Raw genomic sequence first — 23392 nt, 5'->3', positions numbered from 1 at the left:
CTGCGCCGGGGTAACCAAAGGGAGACTTGGATCGTGGCCGGTGAAGCTGGTGGTGTTTCGAAAGCGTCTTCCCTGTCCCAGCACTGGCCCAGGGCACCCTTGTTTCTACAGGCGGGCAGGAAAGCAGTGCTTGGTGCACCAGGTGGGGGGATCTTTTCAGCAATCTGGTGTGTGTTTGCCTACCTCATGTGTTTATGCCTCATCCATCACCTGGGCACCCAAGTGCCTCACCTCCAGGAACATCTAATCCCTTCTGAGCCAGTGGATCCGGGCAGCATGTCTGCCTGTGCCTGCTGGCATCAGTCATCTCCTGCCCCCAGAGCCAGACCTGGGGCTCCGGGGGAGCAGGCGTGTGGCTGGGCTGGGCTCAGTGTCCTGGTGAGACACGCTCAGATCCAGAGGTCAAAAAACCCTCTTGCTTCGTGGCACGTTTGTGGGCAGGATAGGTGCTGAAGCCGGTCCCTAAGGTACCTTGTCCCACCAAGCCTGCTAGCTACGGGTAACTGCTTCGGGTTCTTTTGCATCTTCCACCTGCAAATCCTTGTCCTAACCCAAGAGTCTTGTGATTTGGGGGCGTGCAGCACAGGACATCACCGTCTGCCAAAAACCGAGGCCAAGATGCGCCTCCCCAGCGAGGAGTAGGAGATGGGGCTGTGCAGTGCTGAGCTCCTCCAAAAAGCCTCCCCCGTGACTTGCTGCCAGCTGGGCTAGCTCCAGCTCTCTGTGGTCGGTGTGTCCCGTTGCCGCAGCCTCTGCTGTCTTCCTGGTTAGGTCAGTCATTTTGGGGGAAGCCTTCAGATGTCGGTGGCTCTTTGAGACTGGCACATGCGGTGAGCACGGCGCAGGGCAGGCAGCACCTGGGCAGTGGGGAGGAATCCCAAGGGAAAAATCAATGTTCCTGCAAAACACCAGTGGGAAGGTGGATTCTGTGTGTCCGGAGCTCACAGGATTTTGGGGTGCAGAGGATCTGTAGGAGGAGTCCCCATGGTGTGGGTCAAAGTTGGAAGGCACCTTTCCCTGAGTTGCCTGAGCTTTCCTTCTGCCCCAACAGTAGGTTTGATTTATTAGCAGCCACGCCGAGTTGCCAAGCTTCGTGAAAGGAGCAGGAGCGGCGCTTCACGTGTCCCATGTTGCAGCCCCAGTTGTTTTAAAGTCGGCAATGATGGGGCTGGATCCGTCTGTGTGTGCACGAGGGGGCTGCTCCTTGCTGCCCAGGCAGCATTTGGTGTGGCTCTGTGTCAGCCACTGTCCCCAGCCTGCTGTTACAGACACAGTAGCTGGTGACGCTTATCCTAGGTTGGGCAAGAAGGGCCACCAATGCCCAGCTCAGGTTGGGAGAACTGAGAGAAGTCCCTGACATGATCCAACCTCCCCTCCGTGTGCTGGGAAAGAGCTTACGGCTCCAGAGGGTGGCGGGTGCTCAAACACTCTGAACTGTGTTTCGTCACCATTGCTGGGAGTTCCAGGGTCCCCGGCTCTGCCCGGCAGCGGTGACCTCCTCTTGCCGAGGAGTGTGGTAGCAAGGCTCCACTGCCGGCTGCTTGTGCGGGCCAGGATGAGCTCACAGACCGCCTGGTGTGGATGTGCTGGGGTGAAGGGATGGTTTGGGACAGGCTTCTCCTCCCGCGTGCAACCAGGGCTTGGCTCGCCTCAGCCTTGGTGGCGTAACGGGGCATGGCGGTGCAGGGAGGAGGGAAAGGTCCCTCGAGTTCAGGGTAGCTGTGAGCATCCCTGGGGGACATGCTTGGCCGCAGGCATCCCTCGGGGACGCAGCTTGGCCGCAGCACTCAGTCTCTGACTCATTTCCTTCTGCTCACTGCAGGGAGCATCACTGCCGGGAAGCCGGTGTCCCAGGACAGAAAGATCACCCCCACATCAAGAGAACTCACCAACTCCAAGTCTCCGCATGCTCCCGTGGCCGACCACCACCACCCCATCTCCCCGTACGAGCACCTGCTCCGTGGTGTGAGCGGGGTTGACCTGTACCGAGGGCACATCCCGCTGGCTTTCGACCCTGCCGCCATCCCGAGGGGAATCCAACTGGAAGCAGGTACCTTCGGCGAGGGCACGGTCTGTTTGGGATTGGTTTTTCCCTTGTTATGTTCCGAAGGCTGAGGTCTCTGGGGAAAGCCACTTCACGTCTGCATCCTTTTCTCTCCCAGCTGCTGCTTACTACCTGCCAAGGCATCTGGCTCCAAGCCCCACGTACCCCCACCTCTACCCCCCGTACCTCATTCGGGGCTACCCAGACACAGCTGCCATGGAGAACCGACAGACCATCATCAACGACTACATCACATCCCAGCAGATGCACCACAACGCCGCAGCCACGGCCATGGCGCAGCGGGCAGACATGCTGCGCGGCTTGTCGCCCCGGGAACCTTCCCTCGCCCTCAACTATGCAGCAGGTCCTCCCGGAACGGCACCATCCAGGGGTTTGGGGGCATTTGGGGAGAAGGAGGCTGGGTCAGGCCAGCACCGCCAGCTCCAGCTCTGGGGCCAAGGGCCGAGCCAGCAGCACGGTGCAACCCAGCAGTGTGGGAACTTGGCTGGTTAGCGTGGAGGACAGCTGAGGGGGAATTTGATGCTCTTTTTGCCATCTTGAGTTACTTGAGGCTCCTTATGTCCAGCTCTGGTTTTGGGTCATGGGAGCACTTCCCAGCCTGGACCTGCTGGCCTTTGGAGATTAAAACACACTCCCAGAAGGATATCTGTCTTTCTGCAAAAAGCGGAGCGTGCTGGGGAGTGTGTGGGGTGCAGTGCTCCTGCCCCTCCACAGGCAGAGCAGCATTGGTCTCCGGCTGCGGGGAGCTGCAGCTGATGCCATCTGCAGCCCCCTCGCTCAGCAAGGATAGATCTCGGCATTTTCCTCCCCGTTATTGCCAGGAGCAGGACACGCTGTATTTGCCTGCAAAAGGGTCCCCTCCCCTGACAGTCAGCTCCTGGGGGCCATGTGTGCGCTGGCACCTCGTGTGCTGTGCCAGAGCAGCAGGACAGGTCGACCCTCCCCAGCATCGCTCCCTGTTCCAGCACAGCCAAGCTGCAGCGGCTCAGCATCATCCTGACAGTCCTTTTGCTTCTCTCTCCAGGCATCATCGACCTGTCCCAAGTGCCACACCTGCCTGTCCTTGTGCCCCCCACCCCCGGCACCTCCGCCACCACTATGGACCGCATCACCTACATCCCCGGGCCCCCCCAGACCTTTGGCAGCAGGCACAGCAGCTCCCCACTCTCCCCAGGTAATGCTGCAGGTTGCTTTTCCCATGGGAAAGCGGTTGGGCAGGACTCCCTTAACCAATTCAGGGCCATGAGCTCAGCATGCTAGGGCAGATGAGGGGAGCCCAAATTCATTCTTACGCAGGGACCAGCCCACTGGCTCCCTTAAACCAGCTCCTCTGATCCTGCTTGTTGGGGGCTTCCTTGCTTTTCCCCCTTTTTCCCCAAAGTGGCAGCTGGCAAGCAGCTTTGTGGAAGGACATACCCTGGAGACAGCACCAGCACAGCTATTGCATGTTTCACCCGGGTTTTGTCGCACTGGTTGCCCCCGTCTGTCTTGCTCCTGGTGACCTTGGATGGAGCCATTCCTTACCTGCTCTGCAGACACAGCGATGTAAAGAGCAGGCAGTGTTCCCCGGGGGAAATCACTCTGTCTGCAGCCCTTTGACTGCCTTTCGGTTGGGTTTCAGGAGGCCCCACGCACATGACCAAACAGTCGGGATCATCAGTGTCCGAGAGGGAACGGGAGCGGGAACGGGAGCGGGAGCGTGAAAAATCCATCCTAGCATCCACCACGGTGGAGCATGCACCCATCTGGAGACCAGGTAGGCTGCGGAGGAGCCTGGCACCACATATTGGGGCCCGTGCTGGGTGGAGGTAGGGTTGGGGCTATAAAACAAAGAGCTAAAGAAGCCCTTCTTTGTATTTTCCCCCAGGTACAGAGCAGTCCAGCAGCCGTTCGTCCTCACACTCTCACAGCCACCAGCACTCTCCTGTCTCGCCCCGCACGCACGAGACCATCCAGCAGCGCCCCAGCGTGCTCCACAACACGAGCATGAAGATCATCTCCTCGGAGACCCCCACCCCTTCCGTCCTGCGGTACGTCCCCCTGCCACAGTTCTTGCCACTTGCCCTGACCCCTGCACCAGCATGACCATGACAGTTAATTAATGAGCATCACATGGGGCACCTCTGAGATGGAGCAAGGGTTGTTTTGGCCTTCAGTAGGACTGGGGCTTACAGGGAAGTTGTGATGGGGAGAGGTAGATTTTGGTGCCCACTTCCTTTGCTTTTCCTGGTGGCTTTTACTGCTACCAGGAAAGAAAGCAGGCGTGTCCCTATGCCCAAATAGAAGTATCACTTCTCTTACTGAAAGTTGCCTGGTGGTGGAGTTATGAAGGTCTCTGGGACCTGTCCATGGGCTTTATTGTCTCCAGTTGATGCATCCAAGCCACAGCCAATACCCCATGGCCAGTTACTGTCTGGAGGCTCCATCCAAGCCCTCCTCACCTGCACGGGCCAACCCTACGCTCAGGAGCCCTGGGAGGACCTCGGCCAGGCAGCGCTGAACGCTGGGGCTCTGGTAACAGCACTCCCCTTTCTCCACATGCTTCTCTCATCTTCGCCTCATCTTCATTTGCCTTCCAGATCCTCCTCCACCACTACCACGTCACCGATCCGCTCCGCTGCCTTCCCCTCGGCCTCCACCCTGCGCTCCTCCATCAGCACGGTGGACGGCTACGCGGCCCCGATGGACCCATCTGTCCTGCAGAAAGAGGCCTCGAGGGCACGGGAAGCCAAGGCAGAACGACCCCAGACTGACAACAACGTCTTCACCTCAAAGCTGCCCAGTGGGGCCAACCTCGAACAGTCGCCTTCACCCATTAAAGCCATGGAGTCGAGACCTTTACCCGCCTCCGGACCTGGTTCTTCTCATCACTATAGCAGAGGACAGGGGAAAAGCCAGCAGCACCATCACCCTCTGGACCAGCAGCACGCAGCCTCGGGCCCCGAGCAGCACAGTAGAGAAAAGAATCAAAGTAAACCCTTTTCAATGCAGGAACAGGAGCTCCGAGCACTCGGTAAGACCACCACGACAGCGGCCAACTTCATAGATGTGATTATCATGCGCCAAATGTCTTGCGATAAGGGGCAGCGAGAAAGAGGCTCGCTAAGTAACGACTCCACTAGTGATGGTAAGAAATTGGAGGGGAGAGGTGAGAGAACTGTGGCCTGAAACCCATTTTATTTCACTATTTCTTATTTTTAGTTGCACATTTTGGCTATTGGCTTCATCAGGTCCCTGAGTGTGCTTGTCCCTCTGCTTCCTGGTTGTTGTGTTATTCCAGACTTTTTTATTTGTGTGTTTTAAGGATCTTCCCTTCTCCCACCCTCTTTTAGTTTTTCCCTTTGCCAAGTCCTGTTTTGCAAACGTTGTTCAGTTCCTGGTATTGCTTTTTACAGACAATAGCAATTTGCTAATTCTGATTTCCCCATCATTAGAAATTCCCAGGCAGTCTGTAAGGAACAGTTGTGGGTAATAAATCAAAGGAGCGAAGTGGAGAACCGGGAGTGTGAGCGGGACAGGGCTGCTGGCCGTCAGACACGCACCTACCTGCTCATGGTTGTACCTCTGAGCATGCAGGATCTCAGGGGGCTTTGTGGGCTGCTGCGTGATGCTGCTCAGACAGGCTCCCTTCACTTGGGGTGACCTCACTCAGGGTCCCGGTGCTGGATGCTGCACAAGAGGGCAACGTGGACATCGCTGTCTAGGGATCACTCAGCCCAGCTGTGTTCGGCAGCCATTTCCAGAGCAGACCACAGGAACCACCTAACAGCAGCCTTGTGTAGGATACAAAAGCGCTGGGATAAGTTTCTCCAGAAGAAAGTGCAGGGAGAGAGCGGGATTCAAGTTATGGGTCATTCTTGATGGGGCCAACCTTCACCCAGAGCATTCATCCAGGTTCTCACCAGCGTCCAGAAGCAACAGACAGCCCGTGGGGATTTGATGGGACCCCATCTTCAAGCTGAAGCATCTGCCTTGGCCATCAGCACTGCACGTTGCTACCCAGCTCCCCTTCTGTAACCCAAGGGTGAAAGGACACGGCAGCGTGGCCAGAGAGGAGAGCTGCTCTCACTGGTGCATCCTGACCCACCCATCCCACCACTTGGTCATGTCTGGTCCCAGCCCCTTCTAACAGCGTGCTACAGGGCCAAGGATGCACCTCTGGCCACGGCGCACTGCCTGGCTGAGCTTTTCCTCCGCCTTTTTCCCTGGCACCAGTGTTTCCTCCAGCTGAGTGTTGTTGTGCTGCAGAGAGGGGCAGCTTTTCTATGGCCATGAGCTTACAGAAAGGAGCTGGTGTTTCTCAGGACTTAACTGTTGGTTAGGGATCTTTCCAGAGCAGGATACTTCATCTTGGGTGGATCCAAATCGTGCTCCCTTCAGTGCTGGCATGCATGGGGTGATGGGGGATGCTGCATCCCTGTCCCCAGTGCAGGGAGGTTCTCCATGGGGGTCCTCCCCTTCCCGTGCCCTGGGTACATGCGAGGTCAGTGTGTCCGTGCCTGGGCACCGGGGACCCTCCAGCAGTGCTGTGGGTCGCCTGCCAGATTTGCCTGCAGTTTCTAGGAATTGAGCGTTAGGAGGGTAAAGGTCTGTGGAGGCAAAAGTCCTGAACGTTACCAAACGTGCTTAGCTGGCAAGAGGCAGCGTGTGCCTCCTCCCGGACTTCTCTGTCCTCCGCCGCTGGTCTGTGGAAGCATAACCTGTCCGTGCCTCAGTTTCCCCTCTCTGTTGAAAGGTGATGGTGGTCCCTCATTCCAGCTCTGCCTGTTTTGATACAGTTTGAGTCTATGCAGAGGCCTTAAAAGGTAGAGAATGGTCAAGAAGCCTTTTTGCTCCTGCAGTGTGTGAGTCTGCTGTCTCTGGAGCAGGATCTGGAGTCTTCAGGGCCTTGCGCCCAATTTTCAAGTCCCTGCTCTTGGCCATGCTGGGCTTGGGGCTTTGCTTTGTAAAGCACTTGGAGACCTCTTGTGCAGCCACCTCCACGCCTGCAGAGCATTGCTTTCCCTCCTGGCATAGTGGGGGTTTTATTTTTCTGTTTCAGTAGGTGGGGGAAAGGGGGGGAACAAGTTGTGAAGCTGCGGGGGTTGAATTTGGTTCCTGACTCCCATGCTGTCACCGCGAGGTGCTGAGTGTCCAGCTCTGCAGGACTGAGACATCACCTCTTTACTGAAGCCATTACGACAACTGGACATCAGAGGTGGCTCCGGGGGTCCCTGCAATGTGACCTGCCAGGTCTCCCCTCATCTTTTTTTTCCCCCCTTTGCTGAATGTGTGACTCTGCCCACAAACAACGGTTGCCACAGCACTAGGGAAAAGCCAAGCGAGCTGATTTTAACTCCCTTCTGTTTCCTCAGGCTTTCACGGAGGCTACAGCCCTGAGCGGATGGAAGCAGTGAGTCCCGTGAGCTCACCCAGCCTGTCCCACGAGAAAGGGGCCAAGCTGCTGCAGGATGCAGAGAAGGGGCACGGGGAGCATGACCTGAGGCAGAAACAGCAAGGTGAGGGCAGGGGCTGGCAGTGCCAGCCGGTGCAGGAGAACCCGAGCTGGCGTGGGGGGCTTCGTCAGCCAGGTCTCGCTTGCCGTGCCCCAGTACCGTGCTGGGATGGCATTCAAGGAAGGGAACACAGGCATCATCTCACACCTGCTCTCTTCTTTGTGCCCCCCCCCCCCCAGGCTCGCTGAAGGCCTCTGCTCCCGAAACAGCCCACCTGCAGCACCTCCGGCAGCCCGACGGCCCCCAGTCCCAGTGCCAGCCTCTGCAGTCCAGCCAGAGCATCAAGGGCATGAACCAGCGGGTGGTCACGCTGGCCCAGCACATCAGTGTAATTAAACTCGTTCTTGCCTTCCCGCTGGGACTCCTGGGAGGAGGGAAGAGCTGATAAAAAACATGTCTGGTGGGGAAGGGCTGGGAGTGATGCTAGAGAGCTCAGCACCTCTGGTTGGGGGCTGGAGAGAGAAGAGTGCTTCAGGCATGTTCAGCCTGGGTGTTTGTGTCCCCAGTAAGCCCATCGCGAGAGCTGCTGCAGGCAGGAGGCAGAAGTTAGATCCCCACAGGGACAAAGCAGCTTGATTCCCTCCTGCTTGCCCTGCCTTAGTTGAGCCCAGCAAAGCAAGAAGTAGAAACCAACTCTGTTTCTGACTCAGGGCTTTCTCCTTCTAGGAGGTCATCACGCAGGACTACACACGCCATCACCCGCAGCAGCTCAACTCCCACATCCAGACCCCAGTGTACTCCTTCCCTGGGGCTGCGTGCCCCGTGCTGGACCTGCGCCGCACCCCCAGCGAGGCTTATCTGCAGCAGCAGGAGCATGCAGCGGCCTCCAGGATCTCCCCACAGAATGAAGGAGGCAAAAGGTGAGGTCCGAGAGTCCAACCAAAGCTGGCAGGGGTTGGTTTCTGCCGACCCGCTGTGCCAGTCTGAGTTCAGACAGACCAGGGCTACCCAGGGTGAGGAGCTGGGCAGGTGCCCTTGGCTACCTGGCACCCCGGTAAGGGGGTGCATAGGGCAGGCTGGCATTTGGCGTTGCTGAATTTATGTTCCCCAGCTTGGTGCTTGCGTGGATTGCTTGCTTACACAGCCCAGACGGTAAAACTGCTTTCTGATCTGGGCGCTTTCCCCCATGGTGGTGCCTCTTGCTATCCCTGTTGTCCTAGAGGTGCTCTCTAGACCCCCTTGGAGTATGTGCATGATCCCCTTCCTGATCTGGCTGGTGTCACAGAGTAGTTTAGGTGGGAAGGGACCTCTTGAGATCATCCAGCCCAATGCCCTGCTCTCAAGCAGGGTTAGCGGGAACAGGTTGTCCTGGGTCATGGCCAGTTGGGTTTTGAATATCTCCACTGATGGAGACTTCAACACCTCTCTGGCCAACCTGTACCAGCATTTGAACACCCTCACAGTAAAAAAGTGTTTTCTTTTGTTGGGATGGAATTTCATGTGTTTTGGTTTGTGCCCGTTGCCTCTTGTCCTGTCACTGTCCTCAGTCCTTGGCAGGTCAAGGCACAGTGACCTTTCAGACCACAGATGGTTCCAAAAAACCCAAAGCAACGTATTTTCCATTGGTTCAAAGTTAATTTTATCTTCATCTTTCTCAGTGAATCAGAAGCTTGTTAGACACATGTGCCCTGTCAGCTGCAACTATCCATGTCAGGCACTACCTGTATTTCTTTCAAAGTCACTTTCAAATCCTTGTGCTGGTATCAGCACAAGGCAGGTCTGATTGCTGTTGTATGGAATTAAAAAATGGGAAGCGTGAGAACGGTGTCTGTCCTGCCACCCAAACACCAACAGAGACCCAGATGCATCCAGGAAAGAGTGGTGTCTCCAAACTGGTGGTCCCCTGTCAGTAAATGTGATTATTCTTCCCAGCTCTCTCTGGTCCTAGAGTTGGCTTTATAACATTAGGGGAGAGAGCCCAGCCCTGGCCACCCAGTGATGAAGAAAACTGGGGGGAAAAAAGAGAAACCACAGAAAGAACAAAGACATAAATTCCCAGAACTCGCCGTGAGAAATTCCTCACGGGCTCGAGCCTGGCCGTCTCCCAGGCGCTGGCCACAGGCAGGCATCGGGGGGCTGTCAGTCCTCTCCAGGCTGCCCCAGTGCCGGACTCATAGCCCGCAGCCAGCGACCCCCTGCATGGCCCCAGACAAGGTGGACAGGAGGTGGCGGGTGCTGCCCTCCACTGTGTTCACAAATATGATGCAGAATCAAAAGCCATGTCCCCAGAGGGTTAACGTCGCAGCCCTCCGCAGGGATCGTGTCCCTGCCAGCCAGGGACACTTGGGCTGAGCCAGCAAGTCCCAGGACTGGTCCCGCCGTCCCTCCTGGGCAGCTGTATTTGGGGCGGCTGCCGGCTGGCCCGCTGCCTGGAAATCTGGGCCACGTCTCGGCTCAGTCCTGCTCTGCACGCCTGCGGTGCAGAAAAATGCCCAAGCTGCACTCTTCCTCCGGCTTGCGTTAAAAGGCGCCGTAAGCCCACAGGGGTGTGGAAGGTTTGGCTTTTTTCCCTGCTGTAGAAAAGCTATTTTAGTCCTTCTCCCCCTCCCGACCCCAAGCTGCTGTGCAGAGACAGAGGATGTTGCAATAAAATGATTGCATCTCCCCATCGCTCTCCGCAGGTCCCCGGAGCAGAGCAAAGCCTCGGCTGGGAGTGGGTCGGACAACTGTATCGAGCCGGTCTCTCCACCAGACGGCGTGGGAGAATCGGAGCATGCCAAGAGCGCCACGTACCCGATCCTGTACCGCGAGGGCGAGCAGATAGACCAGAGGTAACACCGAGGGAGGGGACGGTGGAGACGGCCTGGGGATGTTCCCCTCATCGCCACGCTCGCCCTGGCCCAGGCTGCTTTTCTTGCAGCCAAAAGCAATGTCACATCCCAGGTTGCTGTCCGTTTGTAGGGGCTTTTCAACACCATGTGGTACATTTACGGTAGGGATAGGGAGAAAGGTTGGAGATTCTGAATATCTCAGGAGCCCCCAGGCTGATTCTAAGAAGTTACGCAAAGGGAAGAGTCTCTCTAGGTAGGACCTTGTGAACTGGACGTTGCAGAGGTTTCCAATGGTCTTTTGCTTTGCAGGATGGGGTCCAAGTCCCCAGGAAACAACACTCAGCCTCCAGCTTTCTTCAGCAAGCTGACTGAGAGCAACTCTGCCATGGTGAAGTCCAAGAAACAGGAGATCATCAAGAAACTCAGCACGACCAACAAAAATGAGACGGAGTACAGTAAGGACATGTGGGGAGGCAAATGTGGGGCACCGAGGGGAAAAAAAGCCTTGAGGACACATGAAGCAAAGGAGATCTGGGAATGGGTGCTGCTGTGTTAAGGGCTGGGAGCTCCCAGCCAGCGCTCTCTGCATCGTGCCGTGGTTTGTTGGGACGTGCAAGTTGAAAATGCTTCCTGGGATGAGCTGTGCTGGTGCCAGCAGTGGCTGTGTGCCTCTGGGGAGGCGACGGGAGGCTTCCCAGCCCCACGTCTCTTTGCTCTGGGGCTGTCAATCTCACCCACGCCAGATAACCACAATAGGAAGGAAATAATGAGCTGAGCACGGAGGAGGCTTAAGAGCAATTGATATTTTAATGAATGGCCAGCCAAGCTGAATCCTTCCTCCTTGAGATGCATCTCCCCCCAACGTTACTTTAAGCCCTACGTCAATATTGGTGTAGCTCTGTAAAACTAACCAGGCTGGCTTATATTAGAAATTCAGCCCGTTCATTCATTAACCGCTAATAGAGTAGATAGGATCATAATTTAATTTAGCCCAGCATTATACAGTCAATACTAATTCAATTTGAATCCATCTTACAACAGCTGCATCGGATAAGAGGGACCGAGCTGTCTCGTCTCCTGGATGGTGTTACCATGAGGCAACAGTATTGTTATGCCCCTTTGGGGACATGTGGCTGAACCCCATGACCTTCCACACTTTCCCTTATCAAGGGAAAATATATAGAAATAGGAAACGCCTCTTATTTGATGAGAATTTCTGTTATTCTAAGGAAAGCAATATCCAAGTCAAACAGCTCAGCTAAGAGGGAAAATATTGATTTAACATTTCTTCTCCTCCTCCTCGCCCTCCCCACTGCCCAGACCTGCTCCCTGGGTGTGGGGATTTGAACCTTCAGAAATCCCGTAGGCAAGAGAGAGGGTTTGACTTCACAGAGCTTGTAATCCGAAGGGCTGGAGGGAGGGAGGTCAGCTCTGAGCATGAAGACATCGCCCCGGCTCTCCAGGCTCTGCTTTTCTGCCCTTTCCCAGCTGGCAAGGCATGCCCGCTGTGGATTTCCCAAAGGCAATTAATTACTCCTGGTCCCAGCCACCACCCGCAAACCCACCCCAGTGCCTGGGGGAGGTGGGCTGCTGTCAGGCTGGGTGCAGTCGCAGGGACACTGGGATCTTGTTCTGGGTGGCACAGCAAGTCCCTCCCTACTGCCTGCCTGCAAATACTGCTCTCATACTGAAGAGCTTCTTTGTTTTTCTCCAGATGTTGGGCAGCCTGGGACAGAGATTTTCAATATGCCGGCGATTACCGGAGCAGGTAACACTCCCATATACCTGTACCATACCTCATTCCCTACAGGGCTCACAGCCACAGAGAGCAGGAGACTCGGTAGATTTAAGCATCTCCTTTTTTCCTTTTGCCATAAGACCGAGTGTAACAGCTGCTGCGAGGCTGAAGCCTCGGGACATGCCGTAACTCCCTGCTGTTGAGTTGGAGACAGTGCAGTGTAATTCCTTGGAAAGCCTGGCAGAGTTTGAGGAGAAGTTAAAAGTCAGGCAAGGGTTGGCCATCTGATGCCAACAGGTCACACTATAGCAAGGTGGACCTCACGCTCAGGAGAGAGCACCCTGCTCTTGGTGGGACCTTGTGGTCACCCATGGATGGGTGGGAGGGCAACAGCAAAAGGTAACGTGAGGGTGGGAGGCAGGTTCTGTGCCACCACGGGCTGGGCAGGCTGCAGGAGCCGGTCGCGAAAGCAAACTGGGGTGAGAGGAGCACCCCGTAGCCTTGAACTGTGAGTGTTGGGCAAACTGGCGATGGCTGGGGACCAAGAGGGGGTGTTATCTGGGAGATGGAGAGGTGCTGAGGCACAGGGGTGCCGGCAGCATGCTCAGTCCTCCAAGTGCTTAAAGCGTGGGTTGACTTCGGTTTCTCAGGAGCTGGGAGGAAACGTTCAGCTGGTGGCTGGATCCGGCCCCGGCAGCGCAGCCGGTGCCACGCAGAAGGGTGTTGTGGGCAGGACCGCTTGGAGCTCTGCTGCTGTGCAGAGCGGGGAGCTCCCGGCGGGTCGAGGGTTTCGGGCTGATCACCCGGTTCTGGAGGAACAGTTTTGGTGGTGGTATCTGAGTGCTGCCTCAGGCAGCCATGGTGGGCTTCAGCAAGTCCCTGGCCCTAACCAGCATTAACCTGCCAGCCTGCCTAACTGGGGGTTTGCTGGCTAACACCTGGGACTGTATCCCAGCCCCCGAAGAGCCCCCCTGCTCTGAGGGCCTAAGGGTGCTGGGAAGGGCTCACGATGGTCCCCCAGGGAGATGTATTTGCTGTGCTGAGCCTGAGGACCACCGTGCGGGACCTGAAATGGTGATTTAGGAGCTTCCCGAGGGGCACTGCACCCTCCCGAGCTCTGCTGGGCCCACAGCTTCCAGCCCAGCTGGGAAAGTAGAGGAACAGCTTAAGGAAGGGATTTTGTCAAAGAGGGGCAGAAAGCATCCCCGCGGAGTCGGGTGGCCGGTATGGGCTTCCCCGGCACAGGACAGAGACCAGCCCGAGGGAGAAAGACGGCGTGAAGGCTGTTGAGCTGTTGCCACCTGCGGCAGCAATGTCCAGGTGGGCTCGCAAATGAATGAGACGAATCCCCATTGAGGAGTATTAATTGATACTTAATTGATTAAGTATTAATGCTCTCCTACAGCAGGAATGCCCTCAGGTTGTTAGTTTTAAGTAGGAGGAATGGCAGCTCTCCCACAACCAAGGGAAGGAGGTGCCGTGGGCAAGGACTTTGTGCAGTAGGAGGGCCAGGCACAGCCATCAGTGGTGTAAGACCAGTCGCCGGTGTGAACGTGCTTGGGAGAAGGAGCCGGCTCACGTCGGCAGCTGGGACCCGAGGGTCCACAGCAGACAAAATCTGGGGGGGTGAGTCCCAGCCTCCTGAGAGCATCCCCTGGTCAAAGCCACTCCTGCTGTGCTGGAGGGAGGCATAAAGGCAGAGCGTAGGGAGCTGAGGGCCAGGGTCTGGCCGGAGGGGACCAGCAGAGACCCTGCCTGTTTACAGGAAGACAAGCGAACCCAGGATCCGTCCCTTTCCGAGCGGAGGGGCAGCAATCCCAGCGCAAACACCCCCAGGATGGGGTGACCTGGGGAGGTTGGGAGGGGGCTGCCAGTGGGGCTTCCCTCGCCGGCCTGCTGTTTTTGTGTCTGTATTTTGCCCTTGCTTGTTCCCTGTAACTGCCACACTGGGAATGACGGTGGCGTGGCTGAGCCTAGTGCCCTCTGGTCCCTGTGCGGTGCTGCACCATAACTGCATGGCTTGAGACTCACAACCACGCGGACACACCATTTCGCCTCTGCATCCTGTCCCGTAGCCGCGGCTCAGCCCGGGAGGGGGCCCCGGTCCACAGTGGGCACCCGGCCTGGGGGGGAGGAAGGGAGCGGGCTGGGGCAATGGGCAGGGGGCTTGCAAAGAGCGTGAGGAGGGACAAAAGGACTCTCCCCTCTCCCCAGCGTAGCCCGACCCCACACGCGCAGCTCCGCAGGCCCCGTGCCCTTGTCTGGGGGCTGCCTGCGTTTGCCACCTCTCGTGCCGGGGCCAAATCTGGGCACCTCTTTCCAATCAAGTGTTTTTGTGGGGTGCCCCCTCTTCCTTCCCTGATTCTTCCTCCGTGGCAAACTGCCCCGGCCTCCAAATTCCTGGCACACCAATTTTTGATCTGTGTGTGCATCCGTATGAACCCCACATCCAGGTGACTCTCCTCCTGCTCCCATGCCAAGCCGGGCTGTGTTGGGAGCACAGCCCCCCCCCCCCCCCCTTCTTGCAGTCGCTCCCCGGGGCTCAGCGACAACCCCTCATCCCCGCCATCCTCCAAGCCCTTGGCCCCAGGGAACCCTGCCTGCCTGCAGCACCCCAGAAACCCAAATCCCAGAGGAAGTCCCATCCCATCCCACCGCCAGCCCCTGCCAAGCCCTGGGGCGGGATGGAGCGGGGAGGAGGAGGACGGGTGCATCGCAGCGCTTTAAAGAACAACATGACAAAGTTTGTTGCTTTGCGAGAATGTGCTGACTGTTTGTTTCTTCCCTTCTCCCTTGTCTCCTTTCTCCCCCTTTCCCATCCCCCCCATCTTTCTTCTCATTTGGCTCCCCCCCATCTCCCGTCCCCTCTCTCCTCCCCCTCCCGTATCTCCCAGGGCTAATCAGTTGTAGGAGCCAGTCGGTCCAAGAGAATTCCAGTACCAACATGGGGTTGGAGGCAATAATTAGGAAAGCCCTAATGGGTAAATATGACGAGCAGTGGGAAGAGCGCTCACCTCTCAGTGCCAATGCTTTTAACTCTCTGAATGCCAGTGCAAGCCTGCCCGCTGCTATGCCCATAACTCCTGCTGATGGACGAAACGAGGACGTGCGCTCCTTGCCAGGTCTGCAGCCCTCTCCACCTTCGCTCTCTCTGTGTTATTAATTCTCAGCCTTTTTTTTTTTTCCCCTTTTGTGGGTGGATTTATTCCCCCCCACCCTGCCCCATTTTTGTTCATTTTGGTTTTCTTTTCTCCCCTCCCTCCCCCAGCTTCAAGCTTTGTGAATCCGCTGATTAATCCTGGTCTTGTTTGATGTTAATTTAATAGTCTCAGAAGGTGCTGTTGCTTTCTCTAAACCACTGACTGTGTGCCTTTCCCCGTTTGTTGGTTTTTAATATCTCCTTTTCCTTTTTTTTTTTTTTTTTTTTTTTTTTTTTTAACACAATGGAAAGGTTTATGGGGGGAAAGAAAATCCACACCCAAAAGACCGACGCCATAAACCTAAATAGCCACCCCAAACTGTCTATAAACCCCAGGCAGCGTCACTGCTCCCAAAATAAGGGAAGGAGCCTGTCCCTCCCCACCCCGGGCTCAGGCGTGTTATGTCAGGCTCTGGCTGGGACAGAGGGTTGGATGGGACCTGGGGGTGCCTGGAGCAAGAGGGAGAGCTTAAGGGAGCTAAAGTGGTAGATGGGGGACGACTTCAGAGAACAGGGCTGGGGCTGAGCTGCCCCATGGGCCCCGGCAGGGCTTGCAAAGCCAGCTGGGTGCCACGACGGGGTCTGCCCAGCTTCGGGGGAGGCCTGAGCAGAGCCAGGAGGGTTGTTCTGCGGATCTCCAGTTAAGGAAGAGAGGAGGGGGACCGGGACAAGACGGGGGAGAGCGTTTGTCCCCCACGCGCCTGCGAAGGGCAGATAGGCTCTTGCAAGCACCCTGCGCGGAGCATGGCGGCTGGTGCCGGGGGTCACCCTTGGCAATCTGGGTGCAGAACCCCCTAAGCTGAGGAGCAGGGCCCTGGGGGCACACGTTGCGCCTTCCTCCGGGTCAGCTCGGACCCGGCGCTCTTCAGCTTGTTGCAGAAAAGCTTTTCTGGCTCCTGCATGAAACCAGCAGCTTCTTCCAGCCACGCTTCCCCACGCCCGGCAGAGGCTGCCTGGGCAGGCAGGGTGGGATGCAGAGCCCATCCATCCCTCCCCCTTTGGGAGCTCCCCCCAGTTTAGCCGGGTTAACCTACATGGCAGAGGCTGTTTTGGCTTTAAACCTTTTAAAAACTGGCTAAACATCACCAGGGATTTTGCTGTAAGAACGGATTAAAGACCATCCTGGCCACGTAGACCACGGGAATGGGGAACGTGCTCAGGGCTCCAGCACCCACGTAGCTCCCGGGGTGTCCCTGCCGACTGGCCGCGCAGCGGCACGTGGAGCTCCTGTGCCGCGACCCGTGTTTGTGGGCTGAGCCGTGAGCCGGCTTGGGAGCAGACCCTGCACAGAAACGGCCCAGCCAAAGCCACGTGGCTGCCCCTGCCCCAGATCCGCTCCACAGGACGGTTCGTAGCGTCAACCCACAAAGTGGAGAGCGGCACAGGAGGGGACAGAAACCTCCTCGAGCCACCGCAGCCGCCTGCCCGCCCGCCCCGCTGCGGAGAGCTCGCCCCATCACCCTTCCCCGCCGTGGTGCCAGCGGCACGCGGGGTGAGCTTTTCTCCTGCCACGAGCTATTTTTCCAAGCTCTTAAAAGGGAAGCACCGGCTACCCGCACCCCCTCCCCGACCCCCCCGAACCCCATCACGACGATCCGGGTGACGAGCGGGCTCTTCTCTTTGCAGGAGGAGGGGGGAAGCCAAAGATCGCTGCCAGACCCAACAGCCGCAAGGCCAAGTCCCCGGCGCCGGGTCTGTCCTCGGGCGAGCGGCCGCCCTCCGTCTCCTCGGTGCACTCGGAGGGGGACTGCAACCGGAGGACGCCCCTCACCAACCGCGTCTGGGAGGACAGGCCGTCGTCCGCAGGTAGGGCTCGGCGGGGACGTGTCCCCAGAGGGGCCGTGCCACCCTTGCCGGGGGGCTGCGGGGGGGCAGCCGCGCCGGCCCCGGCGTTGACTCTCTGCTTCCTCCTCCCCTCGCAGGTTCGACGCCGTTCCCTTACAACCCGCTCACCATGCGGCTCCCCAGCGGGGTGGTGACGGCAGCCCCCGCCGCCCCCCTGCCGCAGGGGACCCCCGGCAGCCAGCACCACGCCTGGGACGAGGAGCCCAAGCCCCTGCTCTGCTCCCAGTACGAAACCCTTTCGGACAGTGAATGAAGCGAACCAGGGGCAGGGAGACGGCGACCAAACCCAGGGCGTGGGGAGCGAGTGGGACACCCGGGGCGAGCGCCCACCGCCCCGGCCCCGCCGGCTCTCACGAGCGAAGATGCAGGAGCAGAGCTATTTTATTTTTTCCTTTTCCTTTTTTTTTTTTTTTTATCCTTCCATTCCCAACCAGCCAATTTGGGGGGATGGGGTTTTCTTTTAATTTTTGTTGTTGTTTTTTTTTCTTTCTCAACATCTGGAAATTTCTGCATCCTATTCAGTCTGAAAAAAAGAAAAGAAAAAAGCCTTAACGAGACAAAACCCAAGGAACCCATCTTCGATCTTGGCAGCCTTGCTGGGTGGCGACCCCTGCGCTCAAGACGGACTATATGAGCAGCCACGTGCCCGAAGCGCGTACGTCCCGGGGCCGCGCGCGCTCGGACACTCTGCCGGCGCGCTCCCGCGGAGTCAAGTGAGGGGCTGTGGGATGCTCCCCCGCATCCCACCCGTGGGGCTGTGCCGCAGAAATGCAAAACCTTGAGCGGGTTAAAGAAAAAAAAAGTTTAAGAAGTGAAATAGGATGGAACGCCCTGGTTTGGTTCCCCCCAGCTGATCTGAGGGCTGGTTGCCCATCATACCCACGTTGCAAGACGTATCAGCTCCGCAGCGGTCTCGAACGTGGTTGGGATGAGCGGGCAGGGGAGGGAATGAAGAGCTATTTCTTAAAAAAAAAAACAAAAAAAAAACACAAAAAAACAAAAAATCCTGGTCCCTTCGGTGGAAGCGATCCCGGGCTTAAATCGGAGCGGGCAGGGATGTCCCCGGGCTGGCTCGCGCGCTGCCCATGGAGGGGCTCGGTTGCTTTAAGTGCATTGTTTTCTGAATGGTGAGAAAAGGCAATTGTAAATTGTATTGGTCTACAGGGTATATTTTTGATACCTTCAGTGAATTATGTCAATATTTTACGCAAGGAAGGACTTAAACAAAACACAGTATTACATGCTGTAAAAGAGGTTCTGTTCTTACATGCAGGCTTTGATGCGTTTGTCCATTGTGTGGAAGGGTTTAAAAAAAAAGACAGAAGGTAACAATGATCCATCAAAGCTATCTGTAAGGCAGGAGAATGTATGAACTTAGTTTAAAAAAAAACAAACAAAATCTTGCCGTGGTTGTAGGGCCCCCCATTACACACACCTTTGCTGACTCAGCAGAAATCGTTTGCTGGTAGTAGATGTTGATTCTCCAGAGCCCTCCGAGCTGGCCGGGTGCAGGGGCAGAGTGGGCAGGAGGCTGGCGTGGCAGGGAGTTCACAGGAAAGTTTGAAAAAAAAAAAAAAAAAAAAAAAAAAAAAAAAAAAAAAAAAAGGAAAAAAAGTTTTTATTGTATTTTTGTGATACACATGAATGCTCTACTTTACATTATTTTTTTCATTCCATGATGTTGGCTCATATCTGCAGTTACATGGTTAAAGAACAAAATATTAGACTCTTTTTCATTCACTTCTGCTTTCTCGCTCTGGGGGAAAAAAATGGCAAAAAAAAAAATATGTATTAAATGCTTTGCATTCTATACGCTAGAGGAACCCAGAGCACGGCACAGACTTTCTGCCTCTCCGGCTGCTGGGTGGGCAGCCAGCCCCCGCAGCCTCCCGGCAGCCCTCGCATCCAATGCGCGGGTCCAGCGGTGAGGCCAGCGCCGTCACCTTCCCGATGGATCTTTCTTTTCCCCCCTGCAACGTTCCTAGGTTGATTCTGATTTCAAAGGAAGAGAATGATGGTGTTTGTTGTTTGTTTGGGGTTTGTTTTTTTTTTTTTGTTGGGTTTTTTTTTGTTTTTTTACAATGTACAGGTTTTTAATGTTCATCAATGTTTGTGTCTTTTCTGTTGTGCTTTTTTTTTTTTTTTTTTAAAGAAAAAAAAACTGAGACAATGCACAAGCAATGTGGAAGTCTTTCCGTTCCCAGGTTATTGCTGCTGGTGTCTCCGTGGCTCTGAGATGTGAAAACTAACAGAGCTGATATCTGGGAGTAATGCTATTAAAGTGTTGCAGATTTTGCTGGGGAAAAAAAAAAAAAAAATCCAAATCCAACCCATCTTCAAAGCCGCCTCCTTAACCTATTTGGAAAAAAATAGCAAAAAAAAAAAAAAAAAAAAAAAAACAAAACCCACAACAAAGAATAAAGTTCCCACTTGGCACAGTAGCAATACTGTGTGCTGCTTTGGTGTCTCCACAAGTCCAGGAAGGTGCTGGTTGCTGGGGAAGGCGGCTGCGGAGCTTGCAGCCCCGCTGACCGGCATCGCAGCCCCTGCCGCCAGCGGCTCTCGCCGGCAGAGACCCCGGCGTGGGTTGAGACGCGGCGAGAGGGGCGAGAGAAACGCCTGAGCTGAGCTCCTGCCCGCGGGGCGGCCGCGCGGAGCCTCGGCTTTCGCTGCAGCTGGCTCTCGCCGCTGGTAGCCGCAGCCCCGCGGCGTGCTGGGGATCGAGGCGCCGGGGCAGCATTTGGGTTCCTCGCCGCGCGGGCATCCCGTGCCGACCCCGTGGGCTGAGCGCGGCCAGGCGTCGGGGCATCGGGAAGGGCCACGGACTCCAGCCAGGAGCTGCGGAGCTGCTTTCTCGCTTTTCCGGCCTGAGCGGGGTTGGGTCGTCCTCCCCGTTATCCCCAGGCAGCATTCGCCCGTGCCATAGCCAGCACCTAAAGCCACGGGCTGGAGGGTGAAGAGCTTGTCCCACCCTTCGGTGCTAACCGCGGAGCCGTGTTTCTCTTTTCGTCTCGTTTCTACCATGTCTTTCGCGTGCGCGGGGCGAGGAGTCGGGGCTGAGCCAGGAGCCCCGCAGCACAGCTGATGCCCGGCCCTGTGCCGTGAGGGTGTCAAAAGAGTTTTCAGGTGTTCGTAAGGTTGTTTCAGTCCTTTTGGGATTTGCGGCTCAGTGCTGGTGGATGGATGGTTGGGCAGATGTTATCCACTGTCTTCTGGGCAGGGCGGTGTTTGCAGGAGGGGACAGTGCTGCCGGGCTGGGAGGACGTGGAGGCGTCGGGGAGACGGCGGTGACCCCCAGCCGCTGCGGGGCTCCGGCAGCCTCACGGCCCTGCTCAGTGGGATCCTTCGGGATCGTTCCTGGAGCGGGGAGCAGGACACGTCGCTGATGTTCCCGGCTCTGTGCAAGAGCTCGGGCCGCGGCTGTGCCGTGCGTCCCCGCCGCGCCAGGACAGCCTGCCCTGGGCTGGGAGCCGCGGGAGGGGACCAGCCCGACTGTGCGTGAGACCGGCCGAGGCAGGGGCACGCGTGGGTCTTGCTCCGGCAGGGTCTTACACTTGGGGAACCCCCCTGCAGAGAGCTCAGCCCCTCAGCTGGCCGCGGCACAGCTCTTTTTTGGTGCTTTCCGTCTTGCTGCGTCTCCATCGTCGGTCTCCCCGCGCACGCCCCGTCCCCACGCAGACCCTTCTGCAGCCGCCTGTCCCCCAGCGCGTCCCCGCAGCAGCGGGGACAGGGACGGGGCGTGGGGGGGCGTGGGGGAGCGGCAGCTCCTGTCGGGGAGCTCTGCGGCACCCTTGCCAGGGTGCTGGAGCAGGGAGAGTCCTCCCGCTGCAGATTAATTAAGTTGGGTCAAATCAACGAGTTGCCAGCGTGCCGGGAGGGAGGCCCGCAGCCACTCGGTGGGGATGTGCCCGGCCCTGGGGGTCTGCTGTGGGATGGCCCCCCCCATTTCTCTGCTCACATGTGGGCTGGGGGGAGCGTGTTTTTGGGAAAGGGGGAGCTGCTGCTCCTGCAGGTCATGATGCTCCCCCCCATCCTGCCCTGCTCTGGCCCTCGTCCTCCCCGCTGCCCACCCCCCCAGCTGGGGACTGAGGCATCCCCAAGCACCCCAAAACCTCGCGGCAGGGTCCGACTGGCACCTCCCTGTGCTGCCGGCTGTGGTTGTGCAATCCAGGAGAAAGTCACGTTAAACTATGAAAAAAACCCAAGTTTAAAGTTCATGTTCGCCAACTTTGTAACTTGTACAAACAGGCAAACAAATTATTGGACAATTTATTGCTTGAACTGTACCGGGGGAAATATCTATCTTTTGTACAACAACCTGTGCATAGCTGTTTTGAAGTGAATTGTATGATAGCCGGGGCTGTACAGAGAAACCACCAGGTGTAAATATTTCCGCAGCTTGCTCTAGAGGGGTGGGGGTCTTCTACTAAAGGTGAAGGGGTTTGTTCACTGTTATTTTGCTCGGCGTGCCCACCAGCAAGCGGTGTGGGTAGCAGTGTCCGAACACTGCCTTACTGGTTAAATAATAAAAAAGCAAACAAACCAACCCAAACAAAAAAGCTTATTTGGCAGCAAAATACAGCGCGCTCCTACCTGTTTGTGTACGTGAGCCCAGGCAGGGCGAGCTGCTCGCGGGGCAGCCGAATCGGGAGCGGGATGGCGAGGGGGGGTGCGGGGTGCACTGGGGACCCCCGCAGTGGCGGGGCACTGGTGGGGGTGTCTGTGGCAAAATGGGCTGGGGGGGAGAAGGGTCGGTGGCAGCAGTGCCCCAAGGTGCGCGGCTCGCTCGCATCAGGGCTGGCCGATACAGTCCCCGGCGTCGCTGCCGGGCTGGTCTAGGTGGGAGGGTCTGCGCACCCACCGGCTGCGCCGTGACCCTCCCGTGGCACCACCGGCGATGGGGACGGTGCTGCTGGAAGGACCTCGGCAAGGGGCGAGTTTGCTGGCTGAAGCATGACGGGACATCGCACCCTAAAGCTCGGGGGATCGGTGCTCTGGCCAAGTTGCAGCCTCGCTGCTTGCCTCAGTTCCCCCATCTGCAGGTGGGGCTCGTACCCCTGCGCTGCTTTTTAACCAACAGATGGCCAAGAGCTTAAGCACGATGTTTTTATTGACTGTGGTCACCAAGGGTGACCACCAAGGATGCTAGTGGCACCCAAGGACAGCTGTGGGACCATGCACCCTTTAGCTAAATGCCCCCAAACAAGAGATACCCGCGTCTCTGTCAGCATCGAGCAGCGGTGATGCTGGAGGACACCTTGGCTTCATTGCTCTTTAACCAGCAGCCAAGGAAAACATTGTTCAACTGTGATTTAATTTAAAAGTTGAATTTAATTTTTAAAAAAATATGTATTCTGGTGATGGATAATCCCTCACAAGCCTTGCAGGAAAGTATTGGCGGGGCTAATTAGCTGCTACCTAATTAAGAACCGAAACAGAAGCCTTGGTATGTATTTGCAGGTCTAAATTGCTTTACCTCTGACATCCGTCCGACGGGGTGCGGTTGACTTGGGTTGGGGATGGGAGCTGTCAGTCCCCAAGTCCCCCTCCTGTGTCTGCACCTGCGGGGCCGGTGCTGCGGGGGGTCGGGAGCTCTTCCCGCTGCCGTGGGCGTGCGGGCAGGGGCGTTTTACAGGGCAAGTGACAAACGGGGGGACGGCGAGCCGAGGGGTATGGCTCTGCGTGAGGACAAATTGGATGGCTGCATGGATTTTAATCCATTGAAGGGCTCTTAGTTGGTTTTGCACTTGGGGGCCTTCTGCTGCCTTTCCTGGGGCTCAGAAATTGATTTTACACAAAAGATGTTTTCCTGAGAGCAGCAACGAGCATTTCAGCCAGGGCATACTCCTACCTTCTGCCAGCTGAGCGTTTCGGGTGGTCACCCCGATCTGAGCTGCTGCAGGTCCTGGAGGAAGGCTCCCCAGCGCTGCGTGACTGGTTTGTCTGTCCAGGGGGGTGGCCAAAAGGCTCCTGTCTCTGTGCTGGTGAAGGATCACCCTAGGTCTTCTGGATCGCCCAGACACCATCTGAAATCCCTCCAGGTACGTACCCACACTGACCAAACCTGCCTCCTCCAGTCTCCACAAGCTCCTCCAGTGACCAGCTCCTCTGGCAATGCACTAGGTAGATACCTGCTGCCTCTTAAAGATCAGTCTGAAGATCTCCGAGACCAGAGATTTTGTTGAAATCCTTCTTGGAAAGGCTTTTGCTGCCCTGAAGGCAATTAGACTAAGTTAATAAATAGTACAAAGAGAAGCCAAGCTGTTCAGCCTCTCGCAT

At 56.8% G+C, this 23392-nt stretch overlaps 1 protein-coding gene across 16 annotated transcripts in view; it reads left to right on the top strand.

Moving 5' to 3' along the window:
• NCOR2 (nuclear receptor corepressor 2) overlaps window positions 1-21659 on the top strand; it is a 260683-nt gene extending 239024 nt beyond the window's left edge. For 6 of the 16 annotated variants that reach the window (XM_030024273.2, XM_030024275.2, XM_030024274.2 and 3 more), the window contains exons 33-47: window positions 1823-2050; window positions 2163-2408; window positions 3090-3239; window positions 3687-3821; window positions 3933-4095; window positions 4645-5192; window positions 7420-7563; window positions 7740-7888; window positions 8227-8420; window positions 10182-10331; window positions 10641-10786; window positions 12046-12099; window positions 14964-15191; window positions 16895-17074; window positions 17191-21659. In XM_030024273.2, coding sequence (XP_029880133.1) covers window positions 1823-2050; window positions 2163-2408; window positions 3090-3239; window positions 3687-3821; window positions 3933-4095; window positions 4645-5192; window positions 7420-7563; window positions 7740-7888; window positions 8227-8420; window positions 10182-10331; window positions 10641-10786; window positions 12046-12099; window positions 14964-15191; window positions 16895-17074; window positions 17191-17366 — 2891 coding nt within the window. In that variant the 3' untranslated portion in view covers window positions 17367-21659. The remainder of the gene's footprint in view (window positions 1-1822; window positions 2051-2162; window positions 2409-3089; window positions 3240-3686; window positions 3822-3932; window positions 4096-4644; window positions 5193-7419; window positions 7564-7739; window positions 7889-8226; window positions 8421-10181; window positions 10332-10640; window positions 10787-12045; window positions 12100-14963; window positions 15192-16894; window positions 17075-17190) is intronic. The other 10 variants (XM_030024278.2, XM_030024284.2, XM_030024283.2 and 7 more) reach the window with 4 other exon arrangements.
• The last annotated feature ends 1733 nt before the right edge of the window (window positions 21660-23392 follow it).

Source organism: Aquila chrysaetos, chromosome 9 (genome assembly GCF_900496995.4).
Source record: "Aquila chrysaetos chrysaetos chromosome 9, bAquChr1.4, whole genome shotgun sequence".
In the NCBI taxonomy this organism is placed as follows: Eukaryota; Metazoa; Chordata; class Aves; order Accipitriformes; family Accipitridae; genus Aquila; species Aquila chrysaetos.
This window is presented reverse-complemented; position numbering and strand designations above follow the sequence as displayed.